Source organism: Pieris napi, chromosome 20 (assembly GCF_905475465.1).
Source record: "Pieris napi chromosome 20, ilPieNapi1.2, whole genome shotgun sequence".
Taxonomy (NCBI): Eukaryota; Metazoa; Arthropoda; class Insecta; order Lepidoptera; family Pieridae; genus Pieris; species Pieris napi.
The window spans coordinates 8,786,427-8,801,678 of NC_062253.1; the positions used below are offsets into that span (position 1 = coordinate 8,786,427).

The 15,252-nt window shown below is 32.5% G+C and overlaps 1 protein-coding gene across 1 annotated transcript; it reads left to right on the plus strand.

The window, feature by feature from the left end:
* Positions 1-2,112: 2,112 nt before the first annotated feature.
* LOC125059815 (conserved oligomeric Golgi complex subunit 3) lies at positions 2,113-15,242 on the plus strand. The gene is made up of 12 exons (XM_047664442.1): positions 2,113-2,396; positions 2,816-2,998; positions 3,172-3,298; positions 3,915-4,063; positions 4,573-4,823; positions 6,327-6,542; positions 8,094-8,233; positions 9,032-9,189; positions 11,134-11,344; positions 12,206-12,618; positions 13,317-13,499; positions 14,743-15,242. Exons 1-12 carry the CDS (start codon positions 2,253-2,255, stop codon positions 14,998-15,000), a joined length of 2,433 nt encoding a protein of 810 aa, XP_047520398.1. The 5' UTR covers positions 2,113-2,252; the 3' UTR covers positions 15,001-15,242.
* The last annotated feature ends 10 nt before the right edge of the window (positions 15,243-15,252 follow it).

A 15,252-nucleotide genomic window follows, 5' to 3' on the forward strand; every position in this document is an offset into this window, starting at 1 on the left:
TTTTTTTGTTTAATTTTACCCTCAAATTATTACATGTCAAGAAACTTCAAGAGCTGCCATGAGATTAACAAAATGTAATCGAATTGTGGGTCCGACTCCAGGTGGTCCCTGAGAGATACGACCTCCTATTCAAAGTTAAAGTGATGACTCGTCCCTCAAAGGCCGGCAACGTATCCGCTAAAAATGGGTGTCCCCATGGGCTGCGATGACTGCACTTAATGAGCTTCCCGTAGCCTCGTTTGCCTCCCTATTATATAAAAAAACAAAAATATTGATGTAGAGCTTAATAAAAAAATAATTCTAAAGATTCTTCATATGAATTTTGTAAGCAGATGTCTGGTAAATCTCAATGTAGAGGCATAGTGCGCACCGCATCGATACGATTGTTCTTTGGAAAAGCAAATAACAAATTTGTTGTGAGATACCAAATGTAATTTAGGTATTCACAATAAATACATAATGAATCAAGTAGTAGTCTCAAGTACCTTTATACTTCACAATCTAGAAGCGTAGAATAAAGTGTCTGAATTTACTGATTATTTAGTTACAAAACATCACTTTGAAACAAAAACATTTGGCGCGAAATATAAGCTGCTGCCATCTTTTGACTTAATTAGAACTTAAAAATCTCTAAGCACTTAGTTCAATAATTATTTATTCATTCAAGAATCAAGATAGTATTTTGCTATAAAGTATACATCGTACTATATTTAAAAACATTCGTTAGATTATTCAAGTTACAATTATTAGACTATGTTATACTAGAAGTAGTGAGATTATATTAGTTTCGGTAACGATAGATGGCAGTATTTTAAATTTCATTGATGATAGCCGATATTTAATTGTTTGCGACCCCAAAACAGTAGTACACCCTACTTACGCAAGTCTAGTGTAAGTAGGGTAAGTAAGTGATTTATACTAGAAGATATAATTTATTTTACTTTGTTGTGGTTGACGCTTCACTAATTTAAAGCACTTCTAAGTTTGATTTCTTTAAATAAACTTTGTGATAACGTGTATTATTAATCATAATAAGTATCAGATAACAAGATGAGGAACAAACGATGGTTATCAAATGATAATAGGTATCTGAGGTAACATACTCAAAACAATTGATTTATCGATCGTGTTTTTTCGTAATACAAAGTTTAAACTGCTAAGTTTAAAAATCTAAGACTATGGTTTGAGGAAATAATCTTGCTCGATAATAGATCTTATCTATCTAGTCTTGCTTAAGGAGTAAAATGTATATATAAAAATTCATAAATAAAGCAGGCTAATTACATCGTTTTAAGTAAAGTACTCATCTGTCTCCATTATTAAGAACGTAAACACCAATTGACTGATTTTGTTTTTATCTATAAGGGGGTAAGGTATTACTGTAAATATCGTAATTAAATATTGATAATAAGAATACAAATTATAGTAATTTAAAAAGATTAAACTGACGTCAAATACATGACTTTCCAGAAATGCTGGGATACCCATACCTCAAAAACTACTAAACTTGAGGAACATGTCGACGTGACTTGGTTTCAAACAATGCATACATTTACGAAATAAGCGCATGTATTTGAAAGCCTATGTAGATCATCACACTTAAATATTATATTTTATTTATATTCCAACAGTTTCATATTCATACAGGACTTTATTTTCGAAGCCTGTTTAAAAAAAATCCTGTCTTATTTGCAAACGCAGGGTGTTATAGTTTAAAATTTTTAATAATTTCTTGATTATTTAATTAAATTAAATCCATGACAGTCTTTAAAATTGATTTTACAAATATTTTATTTAGTTTTGGCCAAAGCAAAAGATGTTTTTAAATTTTAATGCAGTCAGATGTATTAATAAATTTTTTTAAATGCTTTTTAGTGTTCATGAAGAATGTTAAAAAACAAATATTGTTGTTAATAGCTGCAAAGCGATAGCAGCTGTAGCACGCGAGATTTTTTTTATAACATGGCGACTTTGGTCTTTGGTAACCCTAACAAGACTCTTACATAGTCTGTGATCCTAACCATCATAATTAATTTTCTGTCTGCTACTGTCAGCTGTCATTGTTAAATCCTGTTTTACGTTCCACGTCAAACCGTAGATAGAGAATAGAACGTCAAACGGATTGACTAATAAAAACAAAAATAGATCTTTAACTGGAACTTAATGTAAACTTACAAACTAATCTGTAATTAACAAAACATATATTATCATTGATAGGGTTTTTTAATGTAGCTCAAGTCTGTCTATCAGCAATGGATACCATGACATTGAAAGAAATACAAAGCAAGTTATTATTATGGGAGGCTGCAGATAATCCTTTGGCGCCGCTAACTAGCTCTCAAAGGGAAGCAATTTTAGATATAGAGACTCTATTACACGAAGATGAAGAAGTGGAAGTACGTTTGTCTACAATAGATATTCACTGGAAATCTTACCTGTCTGTTTTAATTGTTAACATTTGGGCTCTGTGGCATTTCATATTTTAATTTACTCACTACATATATAAAGCACATAAAACACAAACTTGGAAATGATTTTACTTACACCAAGTGGACATAAAACTTTTTTCTAAGTTCCACTGATACTTTTTATAACTAAGTAAAATTTCATTAATTCAAGAGGTTTCAGTATTTGTCCAATATTACCAATAAGGATTTCTAAGCTAAACCTGCTAATTCTACTTCTAATTCAGCAACAACCAACACATGAAATAACATAAAAATCTGTAATATTAAAGATCATTAGAGCTGTGTGCACATAATATGTAGCTAACTACTGGTTCCATATTATTTAAAAAAAATCTTAAATATTTCAGGATAAACCACAGGAAGAAAATAATTCAAAATCTGATGTACCAGAGTTGAATACAGTGTATGATTTTCTTGAATTTTACAACAGCTTAAGTGAACAAAATGTTAAGGCAAATGATGGTCCTTATGAGGCTTATTATAAGCAACTGGAAGATAGACGTAATGAGTGTGTTTTATTAACAGATGAGGTATAGTATTATGTACACATTCCTCAAACATATATAATAAATTAAATACAAAGTATCATCATAAAAATTTCAATGTTATTTTAACTTACTTACTTTTTTTAAATCATGACCTTGGGTTTGAAATACTTAATGAACCTACATAAAGTGATTATTTTATGGAAAATATGTTTCAGATTGCAGCAACATTGTCCAACCTAAATAAACTAACACAAGAATATAATTTAGTGTCAGATAAAACAAATGCCCTACATACCATGAGTGAACAACTTTTAGCTGATCAGACAAAGTTATCAAGCATTGGTATAAATTTCTTTATCAATTAGTTTACAAATTTATTAATTAGTAGTTGTGGCTTTTATCGGCAGCAGATTACTATGTACAACTATTTTATTTATAATTGTATAGGCTAGGTTTGATCAGCCTTTTGTGGCAAATATCCTAAACACATGCATATGTGAAAGGCATTCACAAAAATTTGTATCACTATATTTGTATTTGCAAATTTAAGAAAGAGATAGTACTGCAGAATAAACTATTTAGGCCTATAAAAGGAATCGGATAAGACGATAGAACATTAAAATAATGCATTCAGTATAAATTTAATACTTTTTATTTAAAAAATCACCAGTTTTGTAATGTGCATATGAAATATTGTTTCTTAAGAACTTCATAACCTGTGTTTTACAAACTAATTTATTTTAACAAAGTTATATCTGATTTGAAATTCTTTGTTATGATAGTATATTTGTAAATAATTATTTGAATGGCAATTTTAAAGAAATGACATTAATTTTGCTGTTGTTTGTTGGATTTTCAATCTATATTTATTTCTATATTTGCTTCCGTGGAATTAATAATTCAAATACATATATGATTATGAATGCTAGAAATAAAATTTTAGCTTAATTGTTTCCAGGTGATGATGTTAAGCAGAGATTACATTACTTCACACAAGTAGAACATCTCTCCCAAAGGCTTAACAGTCCAACAATGTCCGTTAACAGTGACACATTTTTCAATGTACTGTCAAAAATAGATGAGTGTCTGAGCTATATGAGGGCTAATGTAAGTATGTACTTCTACTATATGTTGCCTGAAATGGGGCTCCATTTTTGAGTCAAATTGTGAGTTTAAACTATTTAAAGTCTAAACAATACATCAAACTTTTTCATTACAATTATTGACATGGTCAATACTATACAAAAAGTCGACTTATCGTGATCATATAAATTGACTTGTTTTTATAAATCACAAACTATTTTTTACCTAAGATGGATAAATTATATATACATAAGATAAAATAGAATATACAACAAACCATCATGGTTTAGAGTTCACTGTTTTTTTATGATAATACTCACTACACCCGACACCGGAAAATTATGTTGTCCTGCCAATTCCTGTTTATTTTAATATTTTACTGACGAACGATAATAAATTAATGTAATTTTTTCTTCTTACATCTATTATACTTAGTACGCTTTTTTATTTTAAATGCAAGGAATTGATTGGACTTATATACTAATCACTTACCAAAAAACGGTTTACTTAGGATATAAAAAATAATATTACAGAGCAACTTCAAAGAAGCCCACACATATACAGTGAAATATCGGCATCTTCAAAGTAGAGCGATGTCTCTTATTCGTAGTTATGTGAACCATATTTTAAACCAAGCAACGGAGCAAGTTTTGTCACCAGAGGAACCAGACGGTGAAACAGTGGATATGGCATATGCCGTTTACTTTGGGAAGTTTCAAGCAGTGGGACCAAAACTACGCATGGTGATTAGTGAGGTTGAGAAACGAGCGGAGAGCAATGAAGAGTGAGTTTAGATTTTATATAATTTTACAAATGCTTTGTATAGAGTAAAATTTATTGTCGGCCAGAGTCCTGACAATTATTTATCATGTGAGAAAATCTACTGTCATATTAAAATTCATCTCAAAAGGCTGTATAGATGTCAGTAAAGTAAAAGTGACAAAGTGTGCCCCGTGTCCTAATTTAGGTTTAGCTTTTTTAAGTTAGATTTAAGCACCGAACAATAAAAATAGTCTCTGTGAATGTTTCAAGTAGTTTAATGTGTTGTTTCCACGTTACAAGTTCCATTGACACTTGGTAGATGGCGTTCTTTAGCTATTGATAACTTTGAACAAAATTTTATTATATACGAAGAATAAATTTATATTATGTAAAATATTTTTACAGTCAAATTTAAAAAAAATAAAAATGTATATTAAAAACTAGTAAAGTAAAATTTACTTAAATTAAAAATTTTGTTAGCGACTTGGTTTTGAACCGACATTCGATCTTCGAGTATGTAGCGGTTTTTCATTCAATCATTCGACTGGGAGCGTGGCGTCTCCTGTAATCCGGCTACTCGGAGGTCTGGTATGGAGGATGGTTTGAGGTCGGGACTCCTGGTGCTGAGTGGCCCATGTTGACTGGACGTCCACACTAAGCCTGGTATTAATATGGACCCCCCGGAGGAGTCTGGGGGGTGCAGGTTAACTAATGAGGGGCGAACCGGGCCAGGGGGGAAACCCAGCAGCCAAAAGTCCCCGTATCGGGCAGTAGTGGGATAGCGGCCGGGAGTGGGCGCTCAGTATCAGCCCGACCAATATAACCAGACCCGTTCCTTTTGCCAAATTCTATTCTAAATGTTATATTTTTAGCAACATACATGTATATTGTATATATTTACGTACGCCTCAGCGTAGTATCGCGTCCATGGCATATGATATGAATGATACAAAATCCTATACTAAAATTGTAATCAAAACAAAAAATATTTAATTTACTTTAATCAAACTATTTCAATTATTAAATCTATATTATAAACTTATTACTAATTTGAAGATTTGACCGGTCCGATATGAGGTATCCGATCAAATCGATGTCTGGTATTGCTTATGCGGGCCAAAGGGGGTGCAATGGATATGTAACATAATGTTATCATGTTTGACAACAATCTCCTCATTTGCTGACCATCTGTGTGATAGTTTATGTCAGATAAGGTGTCATTTGAAACCAACTGGTAATATCTGCATGGGATTTATAGGATTTTTTATACAATTGTTTCATTAAAAACAGTTGCTATACCTAATCTTGGCGTTATATCCAAAGTTGCTATAGCAATATGATATTTGTACTTAAGTATGCTTTCAATTCAAGGGATTTAGACTTAACGTCGCATTAGCTAAATGATAGTTACAACCAAGGTCGTAAAGGAATTCTACTGTATTTGAAAAAAACAGTCTTTGTGTAAATTTTCTTTGTATATTTAAATCTTTTGCATTATTTTATATGTGAATTATTCTGTTTCCAGCTACGCCCATCTCCTATCAGATATACAGCGTGAATACGCTTCACGCCGTCAAAAGGTTGCGGGCGGACCGACAGCGGGAGCGTTGGCGGTGGCGGGCGAACAGGCTCGCGATCATTGCGCTATGTTACGTTCGGCTTGCTCGTTGCTCGCGCTCGCGTTGAGGGACGAGTGTGCCTTGTACGAGCATTTCTTCTCTAGTACTTCACAGGCACTGGAGTAAGTCGATTTATTTTAATTACTAATATTTATTTGATGGAAAAATGTATGTATAGTAAAACTAGCTTCTAGACAAACTGTTTACATTATTTTAAGGGTTACATACATACAATGGCGCTATAACTTTATGGGTATTTCTGCTAGTTATTTCGACAATGTATTGCGTGTTGTTCTCACGCGAATGTAAGTGCGTGCTCTAGGTGAGGGGTACCGGGTTCGATTCCCGGTTCGAGGGCAAGTTTTAATTTAATTTAAATTTGTTCTCGGCCTTTGGGAGGGTTGTGCGGTACCGGCCGAGTGCCTAAACCGTACATGGAGGACACGGTCGAATTTCTAAAAACAAGCACGTATTATAAAAAATCCTATACTTGACGCTGGCTAATGCACAAAACGTGCCAGAGCCATAAAAAAAAAGTGCGTGCTCCTATTTCACCATGCCTGCTGCTGATAGAGCACAAATCTGGTTTTATTTCTTTTATAAATAGCTTTTTAATTGTTATAGTTAATTACTTAAAGATGTCATGTGGAACATGGTGTAATGGTTGCAGCTCCTTACAAACATTTTGTAAAAAAAACTTGGCGATTAAAAAAAGTAGCGGAGAGTTTATTGCCAGTTCTTCTCATTTTTATTATTTATTTATTGACGTTCATAAGTGTATATTATGTTACCTAAATGAATAAATGACTTTGAATTTGCATTAAATGCTTACTTTGTAGGTTATTTTGCCTTAATTTTTAAGAGAGCTGATCCATCCATGAATGGCAAAAATATTTCTGCCCCATTTTTTAATTAGTGAGAAACTTACGCGTTTATACAGATAATTTCGCTTCTTTCAATTTATGAAATCCAAAAGATATATTTCTCGTATTTATTTCTGGCTTGAAATTAATTGAAAAATGTTTTTGGAGGCTTTTACCCAGACTTAACGTAGCATTCTAATGGTGAATAAATTTTTGAATGGGCCTTATTTTGGAAGTTTTTTTTTTTGTGTTAATTTCTTACTAAAGTATAGAACTTAATATTTGTTTTGTATTACTTTCATACAATTCTTAATTAAGTTCAGCTATTCTGTAACACTGACTGTTAGGTGCTACGAAGTTCGCCAGGTCAGCTATTTTATTATATACTAGCCGTTTCGCGCCCGCTTTGCTGGACGAATTAAAATAAATTTTATGTTTCATTATTTTATTTTTTTTCATATTTTTATTATTCTTCTTTTTAACTTCCCGCTAAGAAAATTTAAATATTTCGAAAATCGAGTTTTTAACAGATGTTGACGTTTAGAGGTTCTAGGAAGCCTCCCCGAATGTTTCCGCGGTGAAGTCCGTATGGATAAATTTTCATAAAAGTAAAACAGCAATAAAAAAATGAAGGAACGTTAGAATTCGAAAAATAAATAGCCATAAACCATCTAGGAAATTCGCATCGAATGGTGGTAGTTTCATGTCGATACGATCAGTGGTTTAGGCGTGATTGAGCCTCAAACGAAGACCATTTTCATTATATATATATAGATTCTCGTTTAACTGTTACATTTTTAATTATTTCAGAGATTACCTACAATCTCTAAGCACGGGTCTATACGAGTCCGTGAGACCTCATATCATCCACATCAACCATTTGGAGACCCTCGCCGAACTCTGTGTCATACTTAAAGTGGAAGTTATCGAGGAACAAGTTAATAATGATCGTAAGTTGTTTTAACGATTAACAATTTAAATATATATAATGTGTGTACATTCCTACTGCTAGTTACAATAATAACTATACAATTAAACAATAATATAATTATAAAGTGTTGCGAAAAACGGAATACACATTTAAACACAACACACATAAAGTTTACAGTAAAAAAAAAAATTTAACACACATGTTTACTTGTAAATCTTTACAAATAGTTAGCGTGTTTCTTTAATTATTTGTAATGTAAATCTATCTGTTTTTAGTTTTGAATTGTTTCAATATATGGAATAAAATGCCACTTATAAAAATTCTTCTTAAGTTTATTTAAATTGTATTTTACATAACATAACTAACATTTAAGTTAATTATAGCATAGTATTGTCTTTGATTGACATAACCTTTACACATTTAAAGAAAAAACTTTTTAACCGGATTAAAGTTATGTATTATTATAAATTTACAATTATTTTTCGTAATTTTAAATTTATCCGACGTTTCGCGTGCTTTACAGCGTGTGTGGTCACGGTGACTGAAGACAAAAGATGTTGGATGTCAAAAAAGTATCACAGCTGTAGAGAAAGTTGCATTATCTGTATTTATTTTCCCGGAGTTGGTATCGACTAAAAGATGGTGATCTATTTTCGCGGATTGTTTTTCTTGAGATTAAAATCTTTACTTTAACTTTAATCCGGTTAAAAAGTTTTTTCTTTAATTATAGCAGTTGTTACGCAAGTCGAATTGAAAATTGTTCTTTTTTTTATTCGGTGAAAAACCCCAAATTTATAAAAGATAATTATTATTCCAGCGGCCCTCCAAGCGTTGGCGACTGTGGCCCGAGCGTTATTACAGGACACACAGGAAAGACTTGTGTTCCGCGCTCATGTGCATTTGCGAGCCGATGTCTTGCACTATAAACCTGCACCTGGAGACCTGGCTTATCCGGATAAGCTGGAAATGATGGAGGTCAGTCCTCATATACACCATATGGTTTTTGTGTTATTTACTTTATTTTAAATGTATATACAAAAAGATAAGGGAAGTTCCAAATTAAACAACAGCCAGAAATGTCTCATTAAACCTTTAATTCTTGGATTCCTTCCTTGAAAAGTGTTAGTTTGTTAGTGTACATAGTTTTATTTATTCGTATGAATTTTTCTTGTATAATCTAAGCTGAAGTATTTCCGAACCAATTCGACTGAAGGTCATTCAAGAAAAGAGCGTACCAAGTCTTAAAAGGCCGGCAACGCACTCGCGAATCCTCTAGCATTGGGAGTGTCCATGGGCGCCTATATATTTTATAGCTTTAAATGTTTTTATAAATATTAGTAAATTACGAAGCCCACAGCCGAAGTTTTAAAAACTAATATCCAAAAAATATTTTTTGCGGTAATAAATGTTAAAAAAATATAGTTTAAAAAACTATAAAACACGCTTTTAAAGCATATCAAACCAAAAATGTGAAAAATAATTCCTAATTTAGGCTGAAAATGGTAATGAACAAAAAATACTGGTATTATTGTGAAAAAGCGTGGGTTGCTCGATAGACGAAAAATATGGCACAGAGTTTTAGTTTGATGTGCTTTAAAAGCGTGTTTTATAGTTTTTTGAAACTATATTTATTTTCCACTTTTTAGTCCTAGCAGCAATACGTGTTGTCTCAATTTAATCGTATTGCTTTGTGGACTTAAAAAACATTTCATTGTTTTTTCGAGATAAACCAAATTATTATATTGTCGCTGATTCTTATAAGTGTACAAAGTTTGAATTAAATCTGTCCGTTTAAAGTGGGTCAAAATCGAGTCCGAAGGAGTCGGTTACATACATACATACATACATACAGGTGAAGCTAATATAAAGCGTGTAAAAAATACACGTGTGTTAGTACACCACATTCAAGTGACCTCAATATGGGGCTTGGGGTCTTCTTAAGGAGTCCTTATATAAATAAAATAAGCGGCGCTACAACCTTAGGTCTGGGACTCAGATCTCTTTCATGATCATTTGTCAATCTAATAGGCAAGTAGATGATCAGCCTCCTGTGTCACAGACGCCGTCGACTTTTTGGGTCTAAGACATGTCGGTTTCCTCACGATGTTTTCCTTCGCCGTTCGAATGTTAAATGCGCGCATAGAAAGAAAGTCCATTGGTGCACAGCCGGGGATCGAACCTATGACTTCAAGGATGAGAGTCCCACGCTGAAGGCACTAGGCCAAAACAGCTCTTATAGAAAGCAATATAAATTTCAGAAACAAATATTTTGGTTTTTGATAGAAATCGTTTAAGACCCTTGCAATCAGCGTTCTGTTACTTTTTTTGCGAAGAAATAATACAAATATTTCGTCATGGTCGTAGAACAATGTCGGATTTGAAAACAATCCAAAATCCACTTTTTATTATATTTGGATACTACTTTGACTAAATATTACGACTACATTAAAAAAATTCCATGTGCTTTAAATTTCAAATTAATCAGTCGGTAAAGTGACGGATTTGATAGAAGCATGTGATTTTTCTAGAAAATTGTGTAATTGTGTTATTATTTTTATTTTGTTTCAAAACACACCCTTTCGTTTGCTTGTATGCCAATATTAAAATAGTTATCTTTATATATATAATTCTTCTGTGAGTGTGTATGTCACTGAACTTCTCTCAAACGACTGGACCGATTTTGATGAAATTTTTTGTGTGTGTTCAAGGGGATCTGGGAATGGTTTAGATTCACAAATCAGCCCGCCAGATGGCGCTGCAGTCGGTACTTTCATACTTTGCTTTACTAATTGCTTGAAATATCATGCAGGACAACGTCTGTCGGGTCCACTAGTATATTATATTATTTTAAAATGGCTGCCCTGAAAAGTTAACTATTTGAGATCCGTTACCATTCTACGACTATGAGGAATTTTCCAGGAAATAGCCCAATCACTCCAAGACCAGACCCTCAAGCGCAGCGATTCCCGTAATTCCGTAACATCGGATATATCCAGTGTATCTGAGGTTATCGAAAGACGGCCGCAAGCGTCTCCGGCTGATCTTCACGGCATGTGGTACCCCGGGGTTAGGCGGACCCTGGCTGCGTTGTCAAGGCTGTATCGGTGCTTGGAAAAACGGGTGTTCCAAGGTATGTCAATATATGTCAAGGTATATATATCTGTGGTCATAGATCAGACAATGATAAGTACATTCATTCATATATCGAGTGTTTCATATTTTAATAGTGCCTTCAAGATTTCTTAATAATTTAATTGCTTGTCCTGTAAAGTAATGAAATTGCATTTATCATATTCTGACCTATGGCCACATATATATATATATATATAAATACTGTTTCACAGTTATTTCAATAAATAGATTATAATATCTAAATCTACAGTAATTAACTTAAACTACGTGTTAAACCTTTTTTTCTGAATTAAAAAACTGAATTTTAATTATCCATATGGACAGTCTCAGCGTTTAACACACATAAAATCTCCGTTGTAGTCTTCGATTCCATTCCCGACGAAATATTTTTTTCAGAAACAGCACTAAAAATCGAAACAATTATGTATTTGTATTTTTAACCGCTATATGACTTCGCATTGATTTAATTTTATATTTATTTATGTATAAATTAATATTTTTACGTTGGGGAGCGTTCAAGTATTACGTAACTTATTTTTTTTGGGGGGGGGGGGGGGCTTCCTTTTGTAAAACGTTACGATGCGGGGCGGGGATTAAATTACGCGTTATTGTTAATATTATTTTCGACTTACACCACATAATAGTAACTAAAGAGTCACTAGGTGGTCACGAAACGTTTTATTAGACTTGGGTACAGTACTGTACTTGGGTACTGAAAAACGTTACGGCAAGTTACATGGGGGGTCAATAATCTCCAAAAATTGCGTTGCGTAATACTTGAACGCTCCCTTGACTAGTTTACTCTTTAACGTATAAAATAGTTTTTAATTCTAAACCTCACGTACTAAATTATTTCCAGGATTAGCCCAAGAAGCGATATCCCTCTGCGTCCAAAGCGTATCAAACGCTGCCAACCAAATATCAGCTTTAAAAACAAGTATCGACGGTCAACTGTTCCAAATCAAACATCTTCTCATATTACGCGAACAAATCGCCCCATTTCAAGTCGATTTCGTCATAAAGGAGACCTCTTTGGACTTTAGCAATATGAAAAATGCGGCCTATGGATTAATTCAAAGGCCGCGACAGATATTCTCAATGAACGCCAATAACACGTTGTTGGAGTTTCTGTTGGAGGGAACGCCGATGGTTAGGGAACATTTACTCGATTCGAGAAAAGAGGTCGATCGACAGTTGAAGAATTGCTGTGAAATGTTCATTAAAGATGCCACGGAGGTCATGGCCGGACCTCTTATTGTGTTTATTGAGAAGGTGGGTTATATTTTAATAAATACTTTGGTTTTATACGATTTTGAAGGTAGATTCTATTTTTAATCAGGTGGGTAAAACAATTCATTCAGGTGGGTAAAAATACTGCAATCGGATGGGTAAAAATAATGCAATCAGGTGGGTAAAAATAATTCAGTCGGGAAAGTAAAAATAATGCAATCGGGTGGGTAAAATAATACAATCAGGTGGGTAAAAATAATTCAATGAGGTGGGTAAAAATAATGCAATCAGATGGGTAAAAATAATGCAATCGGGTGGGTAAAATAATGCAATCAGGTGGGTAAAATACATCAATCGGGTGGGTAAAAGTAATTCAATCGGGTAGGTAAAAATAATTCAGTTGGGTGGGTAATAATAATTCAGTCTGGTGGGTAATGTTGGTTGAGAAGGTTTATGGTTATTTTAAATGGAAAAATATGGAACCCACTGTAGGTTCTGATCTAATAAGAAAGTGGATTCTACTTTATGATTGCTTTCATTTAATTATTTACTCCTCATGAGTCGCGGCATCAGTCACTTATTTAATGCTCATAGCGTACGTGCCAGATATCCTAGATTCGATTTCCGGCGAAACTATTAAAGATTTTTATTGCTATAAATTTTATGGTATAAATATATTAATAGGACGTTTGGGAAATAAATAACTAGTCTGCTAACAATTTTTTTTTTTTTTTTACCAGGTTCAATCGTTTCAACAAGCAGATCAGCTGAGGTCCCAGCCTTGGGCTGCTCCTTCCCAGATAGCTGTTGCAGTTCAAGAAGCACAAAGACGTATTAAATCAACTCTAGCGCCATTACAAAGGTCAATGCAACTGTATCTCGCTAACAAAGAAACGGAGTTTATTCTTTTCAGACCTATCCGGGTGAGTATTATAGCTTATGCTAGCATTTGACAGAAACGATTTGACATCTGTCAGTTTTGACTTTATAGGGACCTGCTTAAAATATCGATTTAAGTGAATGAATCGATACGAATCAAACGTGTAAATATAATTTCGTTTTTTAAAAGGATCGCTTTCTATTTCGTTATTTTTATAGTAAACTAGCTTCATTTTTATTTATATATATAATATATATACATATAGATTAAAATAATAATATTTTATTTTAGTCACAATGTGATTATTCATTTATCGTGAAATATTCCTTCACAAGTAATCGTTGCATTCGATTCTTCTTATTAACTTTTAAACATATTTTTTGGTAATTTGTTTCGAAATATTATAAATAAAATATATTAATATATTAATCCTCATTTTAAAAAACGGGAATTGTTTATTATAATTAGAATAGCTTAGGAAGAATGATGCCGCTAAAACGTTACCTTTTTGAATTTTTATGAGGTGTCAAATGTGATCTATAAAATTGGGCCTACAATATAAATTTCCAATTCTTATATGAAGGAAAACATAACAAAAATGTTTGGCCTGTGTCGAACTTAAATATAGGTATCGAAAAAATAGCGATAAAAGTTTTTTAAGTTTTAGTTTTTCACTTTGTTAGCGCAGTGGAAGTATCTCTTACAGATTCCAAATCTTGCATTACGTCTTTTTAATAGCAGCTGTAATAAGTTGCCATTAAAATATATATTATAATCAATCAATCAACAATTTTGAGTACTTTTAAGCGAAACTTTCGTTATTGCACTATTTATCACATATTAGTTCAAGTGCCATCTTTTATTATCTATCCTTTCTATCATAACCCGTAAATAGCACTACCTGTATATAATTTAGTTTATTCTTTTACTCAGCGACATCTCCACATCATAATATGTTGTTGCAAGTTTATTAACATCACCTAGAGTCGTTTACCAATAGATGGCGTTAAATAGTGTAGCAGTATTTCTGAGAAATATTTTAATGGTAATAGGGAAAATATTTAATTGTATGATTTAAAACTCATTAGCCATAATTTAAAAATAACTATATGCCACTTTTTTCCATTAGGTATATATGTAAATATATGATGATAATAATGAATGTCTGTTCAATCGTTATCCTTTAAAGAACAAAAATATAATTTCTGTTTTTTTACTATTTAAATATAACTTATTTCATGAATTGCACAATGCCTATGAAATTAACATGAAATGCTTCTTTTCAGAACAATGTGGTTGGCTATTTTGTACAATTAGAACAAATACTTACCAACTCGGGATACACCTATGATGATATTGTAATTGTTGCATGTCCAACCCCTGAGCAAGTATCAGTTTTCATTTCTTCTGCAAGTTTAATCAGCAATAATGAACCAGTGTTGCCATATGGGAAAAAGAAGCCAACTAGTGTGATACGTAAACCTAGTGTTACAAGCATTCCAGAAAAAGCAGCAGATAGCTCTAATCAAAATCAGTTAAACTAAAATCACCAAATAATTATACATATATCTGTTATTGTTATTAAAAAGTAGTATGGTTATATTATTGTACAGTTTTATTTGGCTTTATGTTACAGTGAAACATGTATGTGGTAATCTTATAGCATAAAGTATTGTATTTCACAATATATTTTATTGGGGAGACATCTAAATAATACCAACAATTTATGTGATTTATTTATTTACAATTATTTAACTTATTTATCAATAAATACATACACCAAAGATATTGTGTTT